This window comes from Pungitius pungitius, chromosome 5 (genome assembly GCF_949316345.1).
Source record: "Pungitius pungitius chromosome 5, fPunPun2.1, whole genome shotgun sequence".
NCBI classification, from domain to species: Eukaryota; Metazoa; Chordata; class Actinopteri; order Perciformes; family Gasterosteidae; genus Pungitius; species Pungitius pungitius.
Window position 1 is genome coordinate 22,814,008 of NC_084904.1, and position 24,874 is coordinate 22,838,881.

Consider the following 24,874-nt stretch of genomic DNA (forward strand, 5'->3'; position numbering starts at 1 on the left):
ATTTATCCATTCAGATTATTATATGCTGATAATATGTATTATCACAGCTCACAGGTCCATCAGACGCTCTTCTAACACTGTACACATTGTATTTTTACTCCTTTAGTATTTTGTTGTTGTAATGGTGTAAGCGTTTGTGGAAGAATTCTTTTGATGATTGTGGAGCATAACTATTCCCCATCATGTTTCACCGTATCATTTTTATAATGTGACATTGAATTGGATTTCTGCTGACACCTTTCCTCTGCACTATTCTATCAGTATCAGGTCTAAAGTGGTTACATCCAGCACAAATCTGCTTTCTACCCAATTTATTTCTTGTTTGTTAATCTCAGGGTATTTGATTGGGGATGAGTTGGTATTAGTTTGTAGAGTCAGTATAATATATTATAATATCACAACTTTTTATGATGGATGTCTGTGCTTAAACTTGTTTGAACCCCGGGGAGCATTAAGTAGAAAAAAGAGCTCTACACTTCATTGGCTCGTTAGAAACTCAATCTCAGGAGAGCCCAGGAAGGTTCCATGAGGAGCTCCAAAGGGTTTGCGAACACTGGCACTTCCTCCACAAAGCGCCCACCAAATTCCCTATATATAAATGTGCCGTAAACATAGAACCACTTTGTGGTGGAGCTGTATGGAGCCTTGAAGGGAAAACTTTGACATTCTTATTGGTTCTCTTTGGATCTCTGCATTCTGTTTGGAGAGCTAGAATAGTCCTGTAGTTAGAAGCAGAAAGCTGGAAATAGGAAGAAGGAATGAGGTAAAATGTAAGAGCTCAAGGGAAAGAGACAGAAAATAAAGGACAAATGAGGAGGAGGGGAAGTGGGGGGAATTCATTAGAAAGTTGTTTTAGTAGGGACGAGGAGATAGACGAGTCTACCCGAGGAGAGAGTAATTCATTTAATCAGCACCATTCAAGAAATGCTGATGGAAATCTCCCTTATTTAAAGGATCAATGCAGAAGTTAAATAATAATGTTCTCGTCTTCTCTCCCCCTCTGTGCATGCTTCTCTTTCTCATCACACACTACCATTACACAAACACACACACTCCTCTTGCAGCATTCCCTGCATCACGTGTTCATGCGCTTCCAGCCGGGTTCGGCACAGCTTCACGTTTGGGCTGACTCAAAGGAAATATGGTGATTTGTATTATAATTGCAGCCCCCCGAGGAGCTTTGTGCATGCCTGACACAGCGTTCGTTACTGTCGGGTTTGTGGGACATTAGTTAGAAAGTGTGCAACCTTAAAGTGAAGAATCAAAGTGTCCCTTTTCACTCCGTCTCATCTTCCCTTCTTCCCTTTCTTCCCTCGTCCCATTCAGGGTGAAGAATTACCGCCAACCCACCAACCGGATTGACTTCTTCACATTTTTCCTTTTTACCGCGGCTGTATAAATCGCTCTGTTCCATCAGCATGGGATTTAAATGTGTGACAGGAGGTGATTCAGAGAACTGTGCCGGTGCTTCTGCATGTTTCAGCCCATCAGGTGCAAATGTTACCGTCTCTGTTTCCGTCGCTTCTCACATCGATTCGCTTCAACACAGAGAGACAACCAGAGAGTCGGCTGCTGAACACCATTCCACACACATCGCTCCCTAAGTTCTGCATCTCACTAAAGAACTCACAACCATCTCCATGTTTTAACGCCAGAGTCTGCAGGGTGGGGCCACAACTCAGAAGATGTGTTCCTATTGTACGTCTCTGCAAACTACGCGATAACAGGATGCGTTGTGGAACGTCGGTTAAGTTTGGGCAAGAAAAACACAGCAAAAAGATCAGGGTTTGAGTTTGAACAATAACGTGATGCATCAGTCATAGACTTTAAAAACGTGGCCACATAACGACCATAAATCCATAAGAAGACCTTCTCCACAAGGTCAACGTCCCCTCTGGCTTTCAAAGGGAAGCAGCTATCCAAGGTGAAAGTCCTGTGTTTGCTCTTCTTTCAATAAAGAAATACTCCATTTCTAAGGGATGCAGCCATGAGGCAGACTTTGCTTTAGGGGTGGGACTTACTGCGATTGACAGGTCGCTGCCGCTAACCCAGCTGCAGGCGCCGTCTCCACGTCAAACCCGTGCATCTTAAACACTGTTCAGTCCTTAAGCTCCGCCTCTGTCCGCCTCACGGGATGCTGATTGGCCCGTGGCTGTGATTAGTACAACATCTGCACGACATGTTGCTCCTCGTGAAGCACGTAAAGCCGTGTAAGGACGCTCCAACATGGACACAAGAATCAATCAGTGGACCATCCAAAGCTCCCAGCAGCCCCCCCCCGGGGACAGGCCCAATGACAGGTGCAATAGTTCCCTGCCCCACTTTCACTTTCTCATCCTTCTCAGCTCCTTCCCATTTTATCGCCCCCCCCCCCCCCCCCCCCGAGATGCTCTCTTTTCTCTGTCCCAGCCCTCTGGCCGTTCTCCAGTCTCACTGTGCATTTCTTCTCATCTCTCCTTCTCTCTGTTTCTCCCAAGTTATTTTATTCATCTGTTGTCCAATGCTTCTCTTTGTGGTTGACTTCTTCTTCTTCTCCTTCACAGTGTGCTGAAGATCCAGAGAGGGTGGGGTTGCCCCTTGAAGCTCAGATCAATCAATGAACATCATTGATTAGAGGAGAACATACTTTAAAGATCTGTTTATATCCTAAATTAATAAAGAGATGTATCTGAATGTGTTTCCTTTCTTATTCCAACAAAAGAACCAAAGAGCTGAGTGGGGAAGCACACACACACACACACACACACACACACACACATCATTTTCACATTTAAATACCTGTTTTTAACAACTATTCGAGTATATATATGAATATAGAATATTCGTTGACAGCACTAACCCACAGACACACACATATACACATTCTCCACATGTCCAACAAGGGGATTACACGTCCTTTACCTTGCTCCCCCCCCCCTTGCAGGAAAGCAATTTATTTCTCAGTGCAGCCCAAAGCATGAAGTTATCAGCGAGTGTAATCCCAGCAGGCCGGGGGGGGGTGGGGGGGGATGCACAGTCACACGGTGCAGCGGGTAATCTCCCCCCCCCCCCACTCCCCTCCCAACTCTGAGTGATAAAACAAGATGGGAAAAGAGATTTTGGCAATTAAAGGGAGCAGCGAGAAAGCGGCTTGTGTCCTGTTTGATGTTTCCTCTCGTCAGAAGGTCTCAGTGAGTCAGGTCCTCTCTTAAAGGACACGTTCACACGCTCACAGCCAAACTAAAATCAGCTATTGATTCCATCCGCTGTGAGAGCGTCGATGCTGAGAGGCTCCCCTCAAGACGTTTCTCCTCAGGTGAGGGTGTGGAGAAGGTCGCCTTCGTACAGTCTCTCACAAAGTAAGAGACTTCATGGATGAAATAGTGTTTGGCAGCTAAGTTCACAGAGATGTGTAACACGTGGTATATAAATATACATATATCTATATATAGTTATACGTAGGAGGGTTAATTGCACACGTGGAGGTTTACCACGCGGAGCTTCTCCCCCCGTCTCATTAGCGGCTCCCTTTAAGACGTCCTCAGTAGGAAATGAAGACAGAAATCTGCTTTCTATTCGATTCCAAATGAAGAGACTGAATCTCGAGCTCTACTCAGAGTGCATCAGCACATGGCTTCTGTTAGCATGTAGCATGTAGCATCCCTTCTGGTGCTCCCCCAGGCCGAGGCCACAGGGAAGGAACTCCATGGAAACATCCAAGCCAAAGGAACATCTCCCGAGCACCCCGAGGGCCCCGCCGACCCCCCCGACCCGGTGCCATACTCACTGCGACAGTGCTGGTCGTCGTGGCGATAGGACCCGGGAGGACAGGAGGCCAGGCACTCGACGCCATCGGCCCCCAGCAGGGGCAGCGGGGGGGCGCAGGACCGGCAGTCCCACCCGGTGGAGCAGGAGGCGCAGGACGGCTTGCAGGCTGCGGGGGGGCAGAGAAAAAAAAGTATGAATTTCCCACTTCTCATCCGAGCTGCTTTGGTGGAGCAGTGGGGGCTCGGTGAAGAAGTTCTGTAGAGAAAATAAAAGGTATTTAATGAAGAGAAGAAGGATTATTTACTGCAACGATGCAAATGTATCTCCTCTGTAACTATGAAAGTCAGCGTGTCCTCAGAGAAGAAGAAGAAAGTTCATTCTTCTTACTGCAGCAAAAGAGAAACAACGCTATTTAATATTGGATTTTAACTTGTTTACCTCGTGGCCCAAAGTGCTTTTTAGCAACAAAACACAAAAAGTGTTTATTGAATTATTTCACAAAGGAGAGAAACCTTACCTCTGGTATATTTATGAAAAAAGCAGCGTACAGATTGGATTTAGTTGAGGAAGTAATATCCCAGATGAGCTAACCAACATCACATGAGGGGGGGGGGGGGGGGGGGGCGGCTTTGTTTCCCAGGACACAAACCTCTTACCACTGAAAGTTAATCTACTCACAGACACCTCATGAATATAATAAACCAGAGAATGTTCTTAAAATGAGAAACCTCTCCCAGACCCTCGCTCACATGGGAGGAGGAGGAGGAGGAAGAGGGGAAGGAGGAGGTGGAGGTGGGGGAGGAGGAGAGGGGTCGAAGAATGTTTCTCGTGTTTTCCTACAAAAGCCTCAAATGGCAGGCAGTCTTTTCAAAATAAAACTCCCTCTCATTCCTCCACGTACAAGCCTTCAAACGACGGTCCTACCTGCGCAGGCTTGTCCGTCGCCGTAGTAACCGGCCGGACAGACGGACAGGCAGCGGCCGAGGTGGAGGACGGCCTTCGGGTCCCTGCAGCTGTCGCAGTGGTCAGGAGACCCCGAGCAGGACGAGCAGTCTGCGTGGCACCGGACTGGAAGGACAAGAAAGGATCGATACAGGATTCAAGTTATCAAACTGTTCCGTTATGTCGTTGTTCCCTTTACTCACTTAAGTCATCGTATCATCTTTATTAATTCATTCATATCCAGCACCAAATGTGCTGGATGTCTATATCTCTATAATCTGAATTGACTGCTTTATAAAACGTGAGTAAAAATACAACAGCTGTTCATTTAATATACTGCTGAAGTAGAAGTAGTCATTAAACAAATGGCCCATTGCCGAATAAGGCATATTATATTATTGATCATAATCAGTTTAATAAGACTTTTAATAGACGAGTAGCATAATGCCTAATAATATAATTATTATTTATTAATTCATTAAATGTATTCTATACATAGTAACAAGGACGAGAATAAAAAAACCTTCCAAGACAGTTAATGAACGGAGTGGAAACATAAGTTCAGCTGCAGGTCTCAGGTCTTTAGTACTGTAAGTAAAACGTATGTTTAACACCAACAAATAAATAGGATGATTCTTCTCTAGTCGCTGCTCGCGGGGTTTTTGAAGTTAATTTTTTGATTAAAAGAGAAAACGTCAAAGGCTGAAATGTCCTCGTTTCTCTTCTAAAAATCTCATTTCAAAAACGGACACAAATAGAACAGCAGGAGAAAAGGAGAAGACTGGGGGGGGCGGGGGGGGGGGGGGGGGGGGTTAGGGAAGAACACACTGTTCCAAGTATCTCCACCATCTCCCCCCCCCATCTCTGAGATGTGTGGAAAAATATATGTATATATGTATATGATATCTACATATTATTATATACATGTATTATTCATACTTACACATATTGTATACATGTATATGCATATACATCAAATATATGTATATATATATAGGTATATACTGTATATACAGTACATGTGAATAGTAACAACATCGTTTCTCTCTGACAGCTCAGACGTTAATGGGATTATTATCATTTCTGCTCCTGGAGGATTAAAAGCACCTTTCTGTCTCCTTTCTGAACCCCCCAACCAGAGACCACTACCCCCAACCAGAGACCACTACCCCCAACCAGAGACCACTACCCAACCAGAGACCACTACCCCAACCAGAGACCACTACCCCAACCAGAGACCACTACCCCCAACCAGAGACCACTACCCCCAACCAGAGACCACTACCCAACCAGAGACCACTACCCCAACCAGAGACCACTACCCCAACCAGAGACCACTACCCCCAACCAGAGACCACTACCCCCAACCAGAGACCACTACCCAACCAGAGACCACTACCCCAACCAGAGACCACTACCCCAACCAGAGACCACTACCCCCAACCAGAGACCACTACCCCCAACCAGAGACCACTACCCAACCAGAGACCACTACCCCAACCAGAGACCACTACCCCAACCAGAGACCACTACCCCCAACCAGAGACCACTACCCAACCAGAGACCACTACCCCAACCAGAGACCACTACCCCAACCAGAGACCACTACCCCCAACCAGAGACCAATACCCCCAACCAGAGACCACTACCCCAACCAGAGACCACTACCCCCAACCAGAGACCACTACCCCCAACCAGAGACCACTACCCAACCAGAGACCACTACCCAACCAGAGACCACTACCCCAACCAGAGACCACTACCCCCAACCAGAGACCAATACCCCCAACCAGAGACCACTACCCCAACCAGAGACCACTACCCCAACCAGAGACCACTACCCCCAACCAGAGACCACTACCCCCAACCAGAGACCACTACCCCAACCAGAGACCACTACCCAACCAGAGACCACTACCCCCAACCAGAGACCACTACCCAACCAGAGACCACTACCCAACCAGAGACCACTACCCCCAACCAGAGACCACTACCCAACCAGAGACCACTACCCAACCAGAGACCACTACCCCAACCAGAGACCACTACCCCAACCAGAGACCACTACCCCCAACCAGAGACCACTACCCAACCAGAGACCACTACCCCCAACCAGAGACCACTACCCAACCAGAGACCACTACCCCAACCAGAGACCACTACCCCCAACCAGAGACCACTACCCCAACCAGAGACCACTACCCAACCAGACACCACTACCCCCAACCAGAGACCAATACCCCAACCAGAGACCACTACCCAACCAGACACCACTACCCCCAACCAGAGACCACTACCCCAACCAGAGACCACTACCCTGTGTCCACAAATTACAGCATCTAATCAGCTGTTTGTGTCACATGAAATGAGCAGCTTCAAGTTGTCACTGTTGGGGGAAAAGCACATTTCTGCACATCATCCGAGGTGCTGAAGAGTTAAATTTGATGCATCGCTGCCAGAGCAGAAATAATCGGTGTTATTCCCCGTCGGCGGACGACATTCGGTGTGAGTGTTTGGGGAGGTGGAAGGAAATCCTTCACTCCTGTCAAAGAGTTCCCTGAACATCCCTCCTCCGACACCATGACGGATGGGGCTGCTCTGGAGAGGCTTCCAGGGTGAGGGAAGTGGATTTAATGCTTAATCCTCAGGCCCCAAATATGCATCAACATAAGAATATGTTAACCAGTAACACAAGCCCCCTTCTACTGGTTCAGATATTAACATTGAACAGCAATAGCTCCCCATCGAATGAACCATGTGTGCATTGGAGCGTCCAATGGGAGGAGAGGCTGCTGAGAGCCAATAGAAGAAGAAGAGCAAATGTTTCTCTCTTCAGACTGAGGATCCAGATGTAAAACGAGTGAACGCACGTCGCTACATACTCGTAAAGTCATCTTTGAACATCGGATAGTTAACTGAAATAAAGAGAGGAAACGTCTCTCTCCGAGCCGATAACGACTCAGACATCTGAAACGTGACCAGAAGCTTTTATTGTGGTAAATATTTGTCAAGTTCAAACCATCATCACTTATTTCATGTAAAGCAAACAAAACATAAAAACACAAAAAAAGAAAGACTACTTAGAGAGCACAAATAAAATGTAGTACAAGTACAATACCTCAAACTGTACTTCAAGTGAGTATTTTATCTTCAGTAAAGCAACTTAGTAGCTTCCCACCACTTCCTTTACCATCAAATTCTTTCATTTACATCCAAGTGAAGTCTCTGAGATTTGTGTTCTCCTTGTTGGGTCCTGGGACTAATTAGACTGCATTATATATATATATATACACATATATATTATATGTATTATACCGTGTTTAATTTTACATCTTAACGTGCTGTATAAAAGCTGTAAACAGTAGAAAGCTTGGAGAGCAGAGCGTGGAGGGAGGAACCTCTCATTCGACCCCCACCACGTGGCCCCCCAGCGAGGAGACGGACAGTTCAGAGGGTTTTAAAACCATTCTTCCACTTTAAACAACAACGCCCTGTGTGGCAAAGTTAGGTAATGCGTTCTCCCAGCATCCTTTGCGTGAGTGACGTACCTGGGTGGCACTCGGGGCAGCACTCGCCCTCCCGGCTGACCAGCAGGGTGCCGGGGGGGCAGGTGGGGCAGGAGCGCAGGTAGCAAGTCTCCCGGCCGCCGCGGCATTCGCACTCCCGGCATCCGCCGTCCATCCAGCGAGCCAGGTCCTGAGAGACGGAGGGGGGGGGGGGTCCACAGGGGGGGAGGGGAGATAAAATAGTCAGACCTGGTGGGACCAGAGGAACCTTTAGTCACATCTTCACATCACACCCGAGCTGAGTGAGACACGTCATGACTGCATTGATGAATAAAGATCGTCCCTCAGCCAGATCATCAGGGGGTCACAGACCTGCCCCCCCCCCCCCCCCGCGGAGGGCAGCACCACCAGCACACACACACACATCTTTGTTTACTACTGGGTGAACCCCCCAGGGAGCATTTCATTCAACGAGCCTCTCCCCCTTCTGCTGGAAATGTCAGAGTTGAAGAACTGTTGCATTCTGGGTTTCCAGGACCTTCCTATAAATAATGAAGCTGACAGCAGAATAATCACAGCTTCTCGTTGCAAAGACCCCCCCCCCCGCCCCCCCGGTGTGTAATACTGACGCATTTGTGCAGCAGCAGCCTCCTCTGCAGATGCACTTCATGCCCCTTTACTTTCTTTGTTTTACTTAAAGAGTCTCACCCACGCGGTCGCCTCACAGACGCTGTGTTTATTTCTATCACTTAGTGCAAACAAAGTAAAGTACCTTGTAGGACCCCCCCTTGTGCAAACAGGAAGGCTTCTGGGAGGAACAGTGGGGGCAGCACCTCCCCGGCAGGTCGACCAGCTCCGATCCCTGAAAGAATAAACAATGGTTTATTTCAGTGTGAAAGCCCTCAGCACACGCTGTGTTCATACTGTGTTTCCTGCAGGAAATGAACTCATTATTAATCTCAAAAGCAGTGAAGCAGCACCGTGATTGGTCGATGGAGAGGGAGCGCTCATTAAGCTGATTAAGGAGAAGTGGGAGGAGTTAGTGATTCCTGATAGTTTCAGAAGTTTAACTAGTAACAATAAACCTTTTTATATTTTCTTTAGAAGAAAGTTGACATGGTTCAATATGAGAAGATGAGTTTAGAGATACTGATTGATTATTATTATTATTGATCATAACAATCAGCTCCACGTGGCCTGTTGCATCGCTGCTCTTTTACACAGCGTCCCATGTTTTATATGTTTTTTTTCTTCATTTTACATCCTTTATGAAGTATATGAAGTAAAACGTGAGAACATCGTATAATCAGCTCTGTGCATCACCATGGCAACCGTGACATGACTAGGATTCAGAAAGCTTTTTTTCAGGAATCATAACCCCCCCACTCTGAACCGGAGGGACTTTGCTTACCCGTCTTACTCCTGCTGCTCTGTGCCGCCGAACAAAAGAGGGTCATTTTAGAGGACAACGGTAACCATGGGAACGAAGGCCAGTGCTTTGTTACGTCTTCTGTTCAGACTTGAGTAAAAAAAAACTTCCAAAACGTGGAAGACGGCACGCATGGAGGGACATGGAGGGACATTGAGGGACATGGAGGGAAATGGGGGGACATGGAGGGACATGTGGAGAAATGGAGGGACATTGAGGGACATGGAGGGAAATGGGGGGACATGGAGGGACATGTGGAGAAATGGAGGGACATTGAGGGACATGGAGGGAAATGGGGGGAGATGGAGGAACATGGAGGGATATTGAGGGACATGGAGGAACATGGGGGGACATGGAGGATCATGGAGGGACTTTGAGGGACATGGAGGGAAATGGGGGGACATGGAGGAACATGGAGGGACATTGAGGGACATGGAGGAACATGGGGGGACATGGAGGGACATGGAGGAACATGGAGGTTGATGGAGGGACATTGAGGGACATGGAGGGACATTGAGGTACATGGAGGAACATGGAGGTCGATGGAGGGACATTGAGGGACATTGAGGTACATGGAGGAACATGGAGGTCGATGGAGGGACATTGAGGAACATGGAGGTCGATGGAGGGACATTGAGGGACATTGAGGTACATGGAGGAACATGGAGGTCGATGGAGGGACATTGAGGTACATGGAGGAACATGGAGGTCGATGGAGGGACATTGAGGGACATGGAGGGAAATGGAGGGACATGGAGGGACATTGAGGGACATGGAGGGAAATGGAGGGACACTTCTGTTGTTTAGTTGAGTCACGGAGGCATCACAACATGGTCCTTTGTGGGGTGCAGGTTGTGGTTGCTTGGCAACGGAGGGCGCGACAGTAGCCCCACCCCTCCTTGCATCTTGGGTTCCTCCAGGTTTAGTGTCTGCAGACGGATTCTGACTTTTTGCTGCAGTGTTCATCAGCTTCCACAAAGATCATCACCAGCTCAATTTGTCTTTCAATTCAGGACACTTCAAGTGGACGGGATTACCTGAGATGACCCTGTGACCTCAAGCGATCACCTCTTCCTCCACTCAAGCACCATCTCCTCGGTACCAATGAAGATCGCTAGTGAACTGATGCATTTCACTGCGGCAAATTGAACTGACTGGAGGAAGACGGGGAGCAAAGTAACTGTGACGTCTTCCATTACCGCTTCAGTGGCCTTTGAAGGGAAGGAAATGGGATTTCTAGGAGGTGACATGTAGCATTTTGGGGGCCGGAGAACCTGTTAGGACAGGTTAGAGCGGGTGGGGGCTGCAAGGAAACAACCCCGAGTCCATAGATATGACACGCCATATTAGGCATTTAGATCAATCAGCTGCTTTTTATAAACACATGTAAACTGAAGTTCATAGTGGACATCTGCTGCGTCTGATTGGCCACTAAAGCTCTTTAGTAAAAGGGGCCCATTTGCTCCTTAGTTGACAGTAAAGTCACCTTTACCTGTGGGCATTCCACGCGGCCGCACTCGGCCCTCTGGCAGACCACCTGACCCCGGACGCAGGCGCAGAACTCGCAGCCCGTGGCGTTCCACATGTCTCCGTGGTAACGCACCACGCCCTCGTACGGGCAGCTCCCCTCGACAGCGGCGCATCCGTCGCAGCACTGACCGGCCCGTCTCACTTTGGTCTGACCCTGCGGGGGGGGGCAGAGAGTGAGTGTTGCATTACGTGTCTGTGTGTGTGTGTGTGTGTGTGCGTGTGCACGGTGCTACCCACCTTGTCGCAGGTGACGGGCTCACAGGTGTGTGTGTGGCATTTGGACTGACCCCTGTCACACACACAGGTGGTGCAGGCGTTCTTCTGCCACTGCTCGCCGTGCTGCAGAGAGACACACATTTAGACGCCTCCAAACACACACACACCAACAAGTCACTTGAATCCCTTAAACCACCAACGCTACACACTCGCCCGCCATTATGCAGACATGTGCATGTCTCACAGACTGATGAAGAAAAGTCTTCTTTATTGTTTATTGTATAATAACCAGTCATTGATCTATATAGATAGATAGATAGATAGATAGATAGATAGATAGATAGATAGATAGATAGATAGATAGATAGATAGATAGATAGATAAAGCATGTGACATGCTGCTGGGATGAATAATTAAACGTAGTCGTTCTCTAATGTAACTTGATGTCTGACATTCTTGTGATCTGCAGATGGTGAAGAGACGGCTGGTGACACTGTAACTTAAACTCAGTCTGTCTCTGACATCAGGCCCTTTAATATTTAAGCTCTTTCAATTTGGGGTCAACTTGCTGCAGCCGTCACATTAAATCCTTCCTGCTCGGGTCCATTAAATATTGACTGAAGTGCTGAAGACACATTTGAATTCATTATGTCACAAGAAAGAGGAGGTTTTTCCCTGCTGTCACATCCATCACATCCATAACATCAATAACATCCATAACATACATCACATCCATAACATCCATAACATTCATCACATCCATAACATTCATAACATTCATCACATCCATAACATCCATCACATCCATAACATCCATAACATCCATAACATCCATAACATCCATCACATCCATAACACCCATAACATTCATCACATCCATAACATTCATAACATTCATCACATCCATAACATCCATCACATCCATAACATCCATAACATTCATCACATCCATAACATTCATAACATTCATCACATCCATAACATCCATCACATCCATAACATCCATAACATTCATCACATCCATAACATCCATAACATTCATCACATCCATCACATCCATAACATCCATCACATCCATAACATTCATCACATCCATAACATTCATCACATCCATCACATCCATAACATTCATAACATTCATCACATCCATAACATTGATCACATCCATAACATCCATAACATTCATCACATCCATAACATTCATAACATTCATCACATCCATAACATCCATCACATCCATAACATCCATAACATTCATCACATCCATAACATTCATCACATCCATAACATTCATAACATTCATCACATCCATCACATCCATAACATCCATCACATCCATAACATTTATCACATCCATAACATCCATAACATCCATAACATCCATCACATCCATAACATCCATAACATCCATCACATCCATAACATCCATAACATCCATCACATCCATAACATCCATCACATCCATAACATCCATAACGCCCCCCTGTGTACTGAAGCTGCTCCTTAAGTTCTTCTCCTCGGTACTTTTTTAACTCCTCTGATTACGTTCTTTTGGATTCTGTCTCGGGAGTCGAGGTTACGCAGGAGGAGGAGTGTACTCTGTGTGTACTCTGTGTGTACTTTGTGTGTACTTTGTGGGTACTTTAGAGTCGGCTGCGTGGGCATGACCAGAAACAAGGTGACAGAATTCATCCTCTCAAATACGGTTAAAAATTAATTGACATGATGAGGAAGGACAAAGGAGACAAGATGAGAAGAGAGGAGGGAAAAGGCTTGGATGGCTTCCATCTCACAAAACACACACACACAGGTACAGGTGGGGGGACCTACCTGGTGCTGTGTACCAGCAGACAGACAGGGGTTGGACACACACTCCGGACAGCAGCGGCCCGGTTGGATCACCAAGTTCTCATGCTGGAGGAGAGGAGAAAACAAAGCAGTCAGAGCAGGTGTGTGTGAGGGGGGGGGGGGGGGGCAACAACAATAAAGCCTCCTTCTCCATGAGGTCTTTGTGGGGGTAGAATTGGACGTCAGCTCACCGGTTTGCAGGCCACCGGCCGGCACTCTGCCACGGAGCACCGGACCTCCCCCCCGCCACACGCACACCTGGAGCAGAGGCTCGGTGCCCATTCCTCGCCGTCTCTGTAAGGCGCCCCCTGCCAGGAGCAGGACGCTGACACACACACACACACACACAATGAGTCCAGCCTCATACTCTACAATGCACACTGCATGATGACATCATGGTGCTCATCACACCTCTAGAAGCAGGAAAAATGAAAAAGAAAAGACTGAATTGAATGTTTCTTGACGATGTGACAGCCTTTAATCAGAATTTGTTTTCTCACTCATTTCTTAATCAGGGAATCTTTCTTGCTGTAAATTACTACTTTCTACCTTCAGCGGCTCCGATCAGCACAAAGCAATCACATACTTTATGGTTTCCATCCAAAAACAGCACACATTTTAACCACATTTTCTACAATCAACGCCGGCGCCGCGACCCGCGTGCCGCTCCGGGGGAGTCGGTTCAGCGTCTGAAACGTGCATGCGGTGAGGGGGAGGGGGGGGGGGGGGCGACATACCTCCATCGCGGCCACACTTGGGGCAGCACTCTCCAGCCGGGACAAACAGGCTCTGGTCCCCGGGACAGCTGAGGGGGGGGCAGGGCCGAGCGCTGCAGGAGACGACCCCCCCGGAGCAGACGCAGCGCAAGCAGGGAGAGGGACTCCATTGGCTGTCGTGCTGCGGGGGGAGCAGACCGTTAATCTCATTAAAACAAAGGTGAAAGAGGGGGGGGGGCACACGGTCCTAAACTTATTAAAAAGATGTTCCACTTTCCCACATTTTCACTTGATAAAGGACGAGTTAAGACCTGAAAGCAGTGAGGGATTGGGCCCCCGGGGAGGAGGCTGCGGGGGGGGGGTTATGTTTATGAAGGGAATAACACGCCGTTACCATACAAACTGCTTATTAGGAATATTCTCTTTTTCAGCAAAAACAGGGCTATTTGGAGGCTGTAAACGTAGGGATGGTACCTTCTATTTACACGTGATTATCTCTTTTCTTCTCCTTCCAACATATAAACTATGTGCTGATAGAAAGGCCTCAGGCCGACATGTGTCCGTCCAACAAATGAGGGTGTTTTAAATGTGTGATTGACAGCAGCGGATTGAAGAATCCGTTCATTAGAGGAGTAATTATAGTCCATCCATCGGTGGGTTCAGTCTGGTCGCCTGCAGTCACAGAGATAGAGGTGAGGAATCCGTCTCGACTCGTTTGTGTGCTATAAAAACCTTCTTCAGCCAGCGTAAAATAAATCATTCGTTCATTAGTATGAGTTTAAATGTTTTAGACGCCTTTTCACCCTGTAAAGAGTCTGAGAAGAAGTAAAAAGCAGTTGTGGTTTCAGCTCACAGACAATATGCTAAATTATTCCTTAAAGAAACAGCTAAATGCTCATTTAAAAGTTTGGGTCACGGCTGCTGTCCAGGGTGCTGATTCTGGATCTTTAGCAGTGACAATAGTGTGATATTAAAAAGTCAGCGCATTGGCTCCTGGCACATTGAACCTGCTATAGAGGCATCCACCATCATAGAAATTCTCTCCCTTTGTGTCCCGCTAAATGATTTAAAAAAAAGGGTATTTTCTTCCTGTTAAAAAGCAGCAATGGTATAAAAAATCTCGAAAGGCCACAATTTTCAGATCCGCCTAACTCCACTTCACCGGGGGGGAAGGAACGCCCTTTGTCCTCGTCCCCATTCGGAGGGACACGTACGGTCTTTCGTGGCAGCCAAAAGTCCAGCTCGTTAAGCCAGCTGATCGAAGACGAACAACGCGGTGATTGTTTCTGTGGTGAAAGGGAGGCGAGGAGCGAGGGGGCGGGAATTATTCAGCTATGACAAAAAAACGATGACGAATTGGGATTTAAAAGTGGAATCTCCCTGGATGTGATATTTGGAATTTATGATACGTACACGTGTGGTAATTGAATCATTCAGAAAGCAGAGGTATTAATCTTCTGCTGTGAGGGCCTCCAGTGTTTAGGTTCCAGTCGTGTACTCTGAATGAAAGGATTTCATCCCTCCTCAGACATGTGATCATTAGTGAGGTTACTCACCCATGTCTGGCTACTTAAGGACTCCTTAAGGACTGGTCTGGGGTCAGGACTCACTACAGACCAGTCAAGCTCCTCCTCACCAAACAAGGAAAACCATTTCTTAAGAGACCTGGCTTTTGAGCTCGGGGTCATTTACACAAGTTTGAACATAAACTGCTTCATTTCCCTGCATTTGAACCATAAATAAGAGACCTGTCACACCAACGCATCCCCTGCTTTATGCTCTGTTTGACTCTAAATGGACCATAATTCACGCATTGAAGAAAACTTAAAACTAGAGACTGAAACCATAAACTCATGTTTACAATGTTTACTGAGGGAATAAATCAAGAGAGAAGTAGAGTCATTTCCTCATAGACGTCTATGGGAGCAGAGGAGTCGCCCCCTGCTGGTCACTACACAGAAGTAGAGTCATTTCCTCATAGTCGTCTATGGGAGCAGAGGAGTCGCCCCCTGCTGGTCACTACACAGAAGTAGAGTCATTTCCTCATAGACGTCTATGGGAGCAGAGGAGTCGCCCCCTGCTGGTCACTACACAGAAGTAGAGTCATTTCCTCATAGACGTCTATGGGAGCAGAGGAGTCGCCCCCTGCTGGTCACTACACAGAAGTAGAGTCATTTCCTCATAGACGTCTATGGGAGCAGAGGAGTCGCCCCCTGCTGGTCACTACACAGAAGTAGAGTCATTTCCTCATAGACGTCTATGGGAGCAGAGGAGTCGCCCCCTGCTGGTCACTACACAGAAGTAGAGTCATTTCCTCATAGACGTCTATGGGAGCAGAGGAGTCGCCCCCTGCTGGTCACTACACAGAAGTAGAGTCATTTCCTCATAGACGTCTATGGGAGCAGAGGAGTCGCCCCCTGCTGGTCACTACACAGAAGTAGAGTCATTTCCTCATAGACGTCTATGGGAGCAGAGGAGTCGCCCCCTGCTGGTCACTACACAGAATGCAGCTTTAATGGTGCCGCCTGATTGGAACCAAATAGATAAATACAAGCTGCATCTTTGTGTTTTGTAGAACGGATCATCATGGAAACATAAGAAGAGTCAACGTGACTTACTCCATAAACAAGTCCTTCGTACTGGCAGGAAGCCTCGGACGAGGAGACGCACTCCGGACAGCACTTGTTGGCAGGGATCCTCAGACGCTCGCCCTTTAGAAGAGACACACATGAATAAGAATACACACAAATCCCCAGAGAAAAGACTAAATGGAACACGGGAGGATACAAAACTTGCCGCTCCATTTCTGTGGGAACGAACCAGTCATGTGACACAATTGAAGAAGCGGGGGCTCGTTCGGGTGTAGAATGGCGAGGTGTAACAAAACACTCCACAATACAGATTCAGCACGCGGCACTTTATCCGGCAGGTGCAGAGCAGCGGAATGGTTGAGCTGTCATTTCGATGTGAATACAGGTGATATAGAATGGAATAAGGAGGCGGGAGGCGGGCAATTTCTATAAGATAGAGGATAACCCCCCCCCCCCCCCCCAAAGCTTCAGAGAATGCCATTCAATGGGAAAAACAGAATAAAACCCAACAGAGGTGCAAGTGATGTGAGACTGAGTGCATAAATAACATCTGTGGGGAGTGAGCTGTGCAGCAGGTTGAACTAGAGAGGAAAACGGAGAAGTCATCAGCACTTTGTGCTAATAAATAAAACACGACAACTTCTAAATGCTTTTCTACATTTGAGATATTGGGTGTTTCTCCCTGAACTTTCCATCTTGCAGAACCTCTGGCCTTTTGTCTTTTTCAGGCTTCTGCCTCAGATTTAATTACCAAAATACTGTAGCACAAGAATTTGATCTAATTTCAGATTGCATTTCTGCAAATGAAGAGAGATGCTTCATGCTAAGGGAGAAAAGATTTATTGATCACAAGGCTGCTGCATTCGTAACGCTTAAGGTTTTCAATTCATGCAGTTCCTTTTTGCAGAGAAATAAACAATCATGCAAGTGAATAATATGAGATTTATTAAGGTCGTTTCCTATCTCATTATAAAAATTATGTAAACCCAAACCTAATGGACAGTAGAGTGGATGTATTTTCACATATCATTGGTATTATAACAAACCAATGTGACATAGAACGTTATTAATAAAGTTATTTATAATATTTGATGATTAAATAGAGTATCTCCATCATTTTCCATTTTCTGACATCTTACTATGTGACAGAACATCATTCCTGTTGGTGCCATTTCCGATATTGAACAAGCAATTAATTTATTATCTATGATCCTATGATCCTGTTTAGCTTGTTATTTAACACCATTAACGGGCCGATTTAAGTAAATGTCATACATTTCTAATTACGTAGCAAAACGAAACCGTGAAATTGAAACCGAGAAGTGAAAATGCATAACTCAGTATTAATTATTGTATTAATCAATAGGAAACATGCAGAGGCATTTGCATTTTGATTTATGCAACAAAATGATAAAATGAATCTGGTATATGAGTTCAAGCTGCAATCATTACTCCATTATTCAATCAACTGGTCTATTCAACAATCTGTGGTTGATGATTAACGCCGAGTATAGAACACCACAGAAATATTAAGAATTCTTTGGGTGGCTTACTCAAAAGTTAATGAGGAAATCTAAGTTTTAGACAACGTTGGTGAGCGAGGGTCACATTTTAAGAGATTTTTAGATGTGCTTGGGGGGCAGGATGACTCCTTTTTAGTACACATTGAATTGCAGGCCAGCAGAGTGGAGTCCATCAGAGATTGATTGTTCCCTTAGCTCAGGCTTGCGATCGGATTTGATGCCATCGCGCAGGCCGAATCCCATTTAACAAGAAGCACAAGGAGGAAGAGCCGGATAGATGGAAATTAAAAAAAGAGCTTTGAAAACGTGTCCCTGTGAATCCAAATCCAAAAGGCAAAAGATACCAGCTGTCCACAAACAGAACAGTTGTGGCTAATTAAAAACAAGGTGCAATCTGCAGACTTTGATGCACAATAGTCCCTCATTTAATGGATCGTTATTGTGAGGGAAATTCACGAAGACAAGTAATTCAAAGGGCTTTGGAAGTCGATCTGCTAATGAGGTGGTTAAAATCACAAAATAAGGATCTTGCATTCTTAAAGCTTTTCATTTATTTCACTCAGCGTTGGGAGTCCAGATGCTGTCAGATAGCTAATGGAAGATATTTTACATTCTGTAGCTAACTAACATACTTCAATACTTCCTAAAAGTCGATTGTGGTGGGTCTGTGTTTGTGTCAACTTTTTCCCATTGTTTTTTGTTCAATTCCAATTACTTTAAGAACTACTTCTCAAAACTGAACTGCTTTGGGAGGAAAATTGCTGTTTTTTATAATTAAACTTGAATGTTTTACAAAGCGCTGTAAATCATGCAAGGTTTTAAGTTTGTTTGTGCGGCTTTGACTATAAATGGCTCAAGGAGATGCTACTCTAACAGCACTGGTTAACGTTAGCTAGTTTCCTCTCTGCTCTAGCATTTGAGTAAAATATTAAACTAGCTGTAGCTAGTTAGCTAAACATTTAAATTTCTAAACGTCACCATCTAATGTTCTTATACTAACTAAATAAATACAGTGTAAAACTGCTCAAACTTGTAACGTTAGCTTGTAACGTTAGAGTGTAAAGTTAGATTGTAACGTTAGCTTGTAACGTTAGATTGTAACGTTAGCTTGTAACGTTAGATTGTACTAGCTTAAACCAGGTTAAAAAATCCATTTGAATCTTTGAATTGCCTAATCTTATAGTTGTCTTAAAGTTAAAGTCTTTTAAGTTAACACAAACTCCTTGTTGCCCAAAATAGTCTACTCATTCCCACCGAATGGGTAACAATCTGGCAGTAAAAACAGTCCCTGACTAAGGAAAAGGCACAACTATTCCTGGACGTATTTTATACTCTTCTCTTTGTATACAAAGGTAAACATGGTGAGAGGAACCAGTGTGTTCCTTTGAAAGATATGGCGCCTCACCCTCTGGAAGTCACACAGCGGGTTGCGGCAGATGCCGGGCCGGCAGATGGCCACGTCGCCGTGGCAGGTACACTCCTGACACGACTCCGGTCGCCACGAAGTGTTGTTCTGTCAAGACAAAAAAACAGAAACAAACATAAAGCACTGACTTTGAGCCAAAACCCTCCACCTTTATGTCCCCAATGCCCAAGAATGAAACATTTGACATTTGAATGTTCAAGTTAGTTCCAGACCTTCCTCTACAGTTACTGGGAATCATAAGTCATTATTGACTCGGTGACAACTGAAGTCTGAAAGCAGCTTTCTCTGTAGTGACCAGCAGGGGGCGACTCCTCTGCTCCCATTGACGTCTATGAGACAATGACTTCTCTCTTAATTTAGTCACTCGGTGGTAAACCAGATATGTATGCAGTGTTACTCCTACTCGTTATGGATCACTTCTGTTCATTGTTTGCCAAAAAAACACACTCAGCGACAACCGAAATCAAAACCTAATTCTTACAACAACTCCCCAACAACTCTGAGGCAAGGACGCACACAGTAAAATGTAGGAGTAGCTAAGGGTCATGTTGAAGGATACAGAGGAGAATGAATATTTAACTTGGGAGGGCAGCCGGCTGAGAGGGAGGGAGGGAGGGGGGGGGGCTCCTGGGGAGAAGAGTCCCCGCATTCCTCGGTAATGTGGTTTGAGCTACTTCTGTGCACGCGTGTTCAAAGTGTTGGTGTTTGTGCATCCCTGCACAGCTGGGGCCAGATGTGTAATGAGTTTTATGTACTAGGGCAGACGTGTCACGGACAATCTCCGCGTGCAACATTAATGTTCACGCTAATGGAGGAGAAGGAAGAGGAGGAGCGACCTTCACAGGCACATTCAACCAAACATATATATATACAGTATATATATATATATTTACCACTTTAAATGGACCGTTTATGGAGCAAATGTATTTATTGACCATGCTGTTGGAGATGCAGCAGGGAAGCTGCCTCTCAGGTCGTGTGTTCTGACCACAGCGTCCCTCGGCCTCTGGTTGCATTTGTGAAATTGCAAAAGGTGATGCGCCAGCGGCTCTTTTCTGAACTTTTCTGACACAAACCTCGTCCTCCGATAAAGGATCACAGGATTTTGACAGTAATTCTGCAAAACCAGCCAATCGCAACTGTGCAGGTCAATTCTTTTCAGAGCAGTGACAATCTTTTCTTTATCAGATAGGGTTCTAACAGATTGCGCCTCGGAGGGTAAAAGAATTTCAAAAGCAATCGGAAAATCATACCGACTGGACCAAAACATTAGAACTACGGTAAAACTTTATTAAAAAACGATCAAAGTGAAAGCAAATGAAAAAGCTTTTCAAGAACTTTAGAAGGTGTTAGTGCTGATAAGTACAATACAATACATATTTTAATGAAATGTAATGTTTACACAATAAGACCAAAGCAGGGGGGGGGGGGGGGGTATCTAATAGGAGGTTGCAGCATACAAATGTCTAGCTGCCTCGGAGCTTTCAAACAAGCCTCTTTTGAGGAGTGGCAGTAGCTGATCGGGTGGATTATGAGACAAGCAAAGCCCCCCTCTCTCATAAGAGCTGTACACACTCCCCTTATCACTGCATTTCTTTTGGTGTTGGCGGCTGTACTTTTTGTCTGAGGATGTAGCCCTTTGAGTGTCTCTTGAGTGACATTTTGTTGAAATAGGGCAGGATGTAGTTACCTTAAAGGTTGAAGAGTCGTCGTGTGTGACGTGCAATGCTTTGACTTAAATTGGGCAAAGAGGTCATCGGGGTTAATAATAAATCTGCCTGCCCTCAGAAATAAGTCTCCCATTATGGACCTGTGGTCGTGATGAAGCTGTGTAAAATTAGCACAGCAGCTAACAGTGTAGCTGATTACTAGCCCCCCCCTAGCCAGATCGTCCCCCATGGGGGGGCATACCTGGGATTTGTTGATTAAACGTCCGAGGAGTCGAGGGCTTATTTAATCCCCCCCCCCCCCTCCTGGAGAAAGATCTCTGCCTCAGATGTGATTTAGGAGCAGAAGCAGCTTAGCTTCACGTCTCCAATGTCAAAGAGAAGGAAATGAGATCCCAGACTTCCTCTCAGAACATCCCAGAAGAAGAGAGGACTCTGAGTGTTGGTGGATCAGGTGGATGGAAGACAATCTAAATTCACATTAAAGGAGAAGTAAATATTTTCTAGGGGATTGTCAAAGTGCACACAACATATTAAATTAAAAAACGACACTTCTTCCTGGCCCCGATCCTCATTAATTTGACATGAAAGTGATGAGCAGGAAGAAGCTGTGCAGCTTAAAGTCCCTGCAGCAGAAACAAAGGCCTTTAAGTACTGCTTTACTTAGGACTGCAACCAACACGATCACCAATTAATATTATCTAAATTACACTGATTGAACAGTGGCACATTTAGTTTTCATTCCGCCTCTCAGGGTGAAATGAGGCAATGATTAACTTTTGCTTTAATAAAAAGAAAAAAGGATGTAAAATACACATAAAGGGGTTAATTCTGCGCCTCTCAGCTTCTAAAGATTTCCAAAGGATCGTCTTAATGTCATGCAGCATCGACAGGGTTTCATGAGGTCACCTGTTTGTTGAGAGTCCTTCTCTCACCACTTGTTTACAACCTTAACCGGAGAAGAAGCAGCCTCCAGCATCCCGGAGGCCTCTCTCCTCCCGATGAATAGGGGAGCGGTCGCCACGACGACGCTTTAAGTAGCAGATTCAATTAAAATCCAATCAGGAGCAGAACACAGTCACGGTGCTGTTTTTGTGTGTGGGGGGGGGGGGGGCGGGGGGGTCTGGCACGAGGTAATTGAGCTGGAATTGGAGAGAAACTAAAGCCATTACTGAGCAAATTCAATCCGAGGACGTGATGCTTCATCAGCAGATCTACACAGCTTCATCTATTCAGCTGATCTGATCCCCCTGTGTAGACCTGATCCTCCATGTGAACCAGGCTCAGTGTAGTCCTGATCCTCTATGTGAACCAGGCTCAGTGTAGTCCTGATCCTCCATGTGAACCAGGCTCAGTGTAGTCCTGATCCTCTATGTGAACCAGGCTCAGTGTAGTCCTGATCCTCCATGTGAACCAGGCTCAGTGTAGTCCTGATCCTCTATGTGAACCAGGCTCAGTGTAGTCCTGATCCTCTATGTGAACCAGGCTCAGTGTAGTCCTGATCCTCCATGTGAACCAGGCTCAGTGTAGACCTGATCCTCTATGTGAACCAGGCTCAGTGTAGTCCTGATCCTCTGATGGAGTTCACGTGGAGGATCAGGACCACACTGAATGATTCAGAACCAGAAGTTCCTCACAGTAACTTTCTACTAAAAGTCTAAAATCCTTTACTGAACACAGAGGAAGTTTTCAAAACCACGAGCTCAGAACAATGGTGGAGGAAAGTGAACTGTTTGATGTTTAGAAGATGGGAAAAACATGAGCAACTCATTTGAGAAACACACACACACACACACACACACACACACAGCGCTGACCTGACAAAGCAGTTAGAAGTTAGAACTTAGAAAGTCCAGTTCACTCCTCATTATCTCCACCTGCTCTCCATCTTCCTCCATCCAACAGCTGCATTGCTGAACCCTCCCCACACACACACACACACAGACACACACACAAACACACAAACACACACACACACACACACACACACACACGCACACACACACACACACACACACACACACACACACACTCCACTGAACTGTATTCATTCGCTGGGAAACATCTGATTGGCTTGATTTACGGCTCGATGGCGTCCGGTGAGTCACATGACCACCTGACGCCATGGGGTTAGCATTGCTATGCTAATGGTGCGCATATTCACCCGGGGGAAAGGCTGAGCTCATTGATTCCCCCCCCTCCCCCCCCCCCACCTGCCTCAGGTCCAATCAGAGGAGCTGCTGGAGAGACATGACAGACGACTGATGCACAAAACTCCAGCTGTCTGCCTCCCGCCGGCGCCGAGCTCGTAATGAGGTTCTGAGACGGGCCACAAACAGGCGATTACCACCGGGGGAGGGGGGCAGATCTATTGTTCTGAGAGTCCCTAGGTGAGTAGATTTCAAGGGATATTTTTGATTGGGATTTTCTTTGCTGCAAGATGAAACAAAACCAGAATCACCTTGCTGTTCTGCTCCGATTGTTCCAGACCCCTTCAGGGGGGGTCAGGAATAAAAACGCACTCGGCACCTGTTCATGTTTCCTGAGAGCGGGATGAAAGGGACCGGGGGAAGGGGGGTGTTTCTGAGGAGGCCAGGTGTGACGTAACGCCTCCCACTCCGTGTCCCGGGGGGGGGAGGGTTCTCACATTTCATTTCAAATTTAGGAAAGATAGAAAGTGTCTCTCTTCTGCACCGGGGGGGGGGGGGGGGGAGGGGGTGCAGAAAGATTCTAACACACCACTTTGTTAACGACCAGGAAAGCAATCGATTCATCAAACATGTGAAAGATTATATCGATAAAGGTGTAAAGAATGACAATTCACACTCAGAAACTAATTAACTCAAAGGTAAAGTTGTTAATATCAGAGCAAGGCATCACTCTTCATGGAGTCACTCACACTCACACACACACACACAAACACACACTCACACACACTCACACACACACACACACACACGGGTGTGTGGGGGGGTTCTCTCCGACAACTTCAGCCGCCAAAGGGGAACCGACGCAGAAAACAAGAAGCACTTTCCCTGTAGATGTGAGGAGCTGTGTGTGTGTGTGTGTGTGTGTGTGTGTGACTCGTTTAGCAGCAGGACCTCGTACCCCTCTGAGCTACACAACAGAAATACCACATGCCACTTAGTGTGTGCACACCAGAGGAGACAATTAGAGCAGAGTTAAGCTGAAGGTGGCAAACTGCAATCACACACACACACACACACACACACACACACACACACACGCACATTCCTCCTCTCTGTGACTCCTTTTCGGGATAAGTGCCGCACGGCTGCTGTCAAAGAAGCCAATTGGCTCAAAGTGCGCATGTATCGACGTGTGCTGTGTGTATTGTGAGAGTGTATTTGTGTATAATCCGATCTCCTGCCTCTATAATTGCTTTGTGGAGGTCTTCCTCTCAGGGAGGTTTCCTCTGCATTTTTATTTCAAGTCTTAACACACACACACACACACACACACACACACACCCTTGCTGACAAGCTACTTCTACTAGACATGATGTTATAAGCGTCAAGCTGGGCAGCAGTGTTAACAGTACTGCTTTGTGTGTGTGTGTGTGTGTGTGTGTGTGTGTGTAGTTTGCAGTGATTTGAAAGGCTGTAATACCTTAAGGTGATTCTAAGGTTACACATTAAACGTCATTATTATTCTTAAGTCACCCATTAAAGGCCAGTATTTACCTGCAGGTCACACATGAAACACCTTTACA

The 24,874-nt window shown here is 46.2% G+C and overlaps 1 protein-coding gene across 3 annotated transcripts in view; it reads right to left on the reverse strand.

Moving 5' to 3' along the window:
- Positions 1-24,874, reverse strand: part of fras1 (Fraser extracellular matrix complex subunit 1) — a 99,256-nt gene that overhangs the window by 57,205 nt on the left and 17,177 nt on the right. For all 3 annotated transcript variants that reach the window (XM_062562602.1, XM_062562601.1, XM_062562600.1), the window contains exons 3-13: positions 19,454-19,561; positions 16,553-16,645; positions 13,956-14,115; positions 13,410-13,543; positions 13,201-13,284; positions 11,392-11,493; positions 11,117-11,308; positions 8,968-9,057; positions 8,238-8,385; positions 4,672-4,815; positions 3,767-3,913 (exon numbers count right to left, since the gene is read on the reverse strand). In XM_062562602.1, coding sequence (XP_062418586.1) covers positions 3,767-3,913; positions 4,672-4,815; positions 8,238-8,385; positions 8,968-9,057; positions 11,117-11,308; positions 11,392-11,493; positions 13,201-13,284; positions 13,410-13,543; positions 13,956-14,115; positions 16,553-16,645; positions 19,454-19,561 — 1,402 coding nt within the window. The remainder of the gene's footprint in view (positions 1-3,766; positions 3,914-4,671; positions 4,816-8,237; positions 8,386-8,967; positions 9,058-11,116; positions 11,309-11,391; positions 11,494-13,200; positions 13,285-13,409; positions 13,544-13,955; positions 14,116-16,552; positions 16,646-19,453; positions 19,562-24,874) is intronic.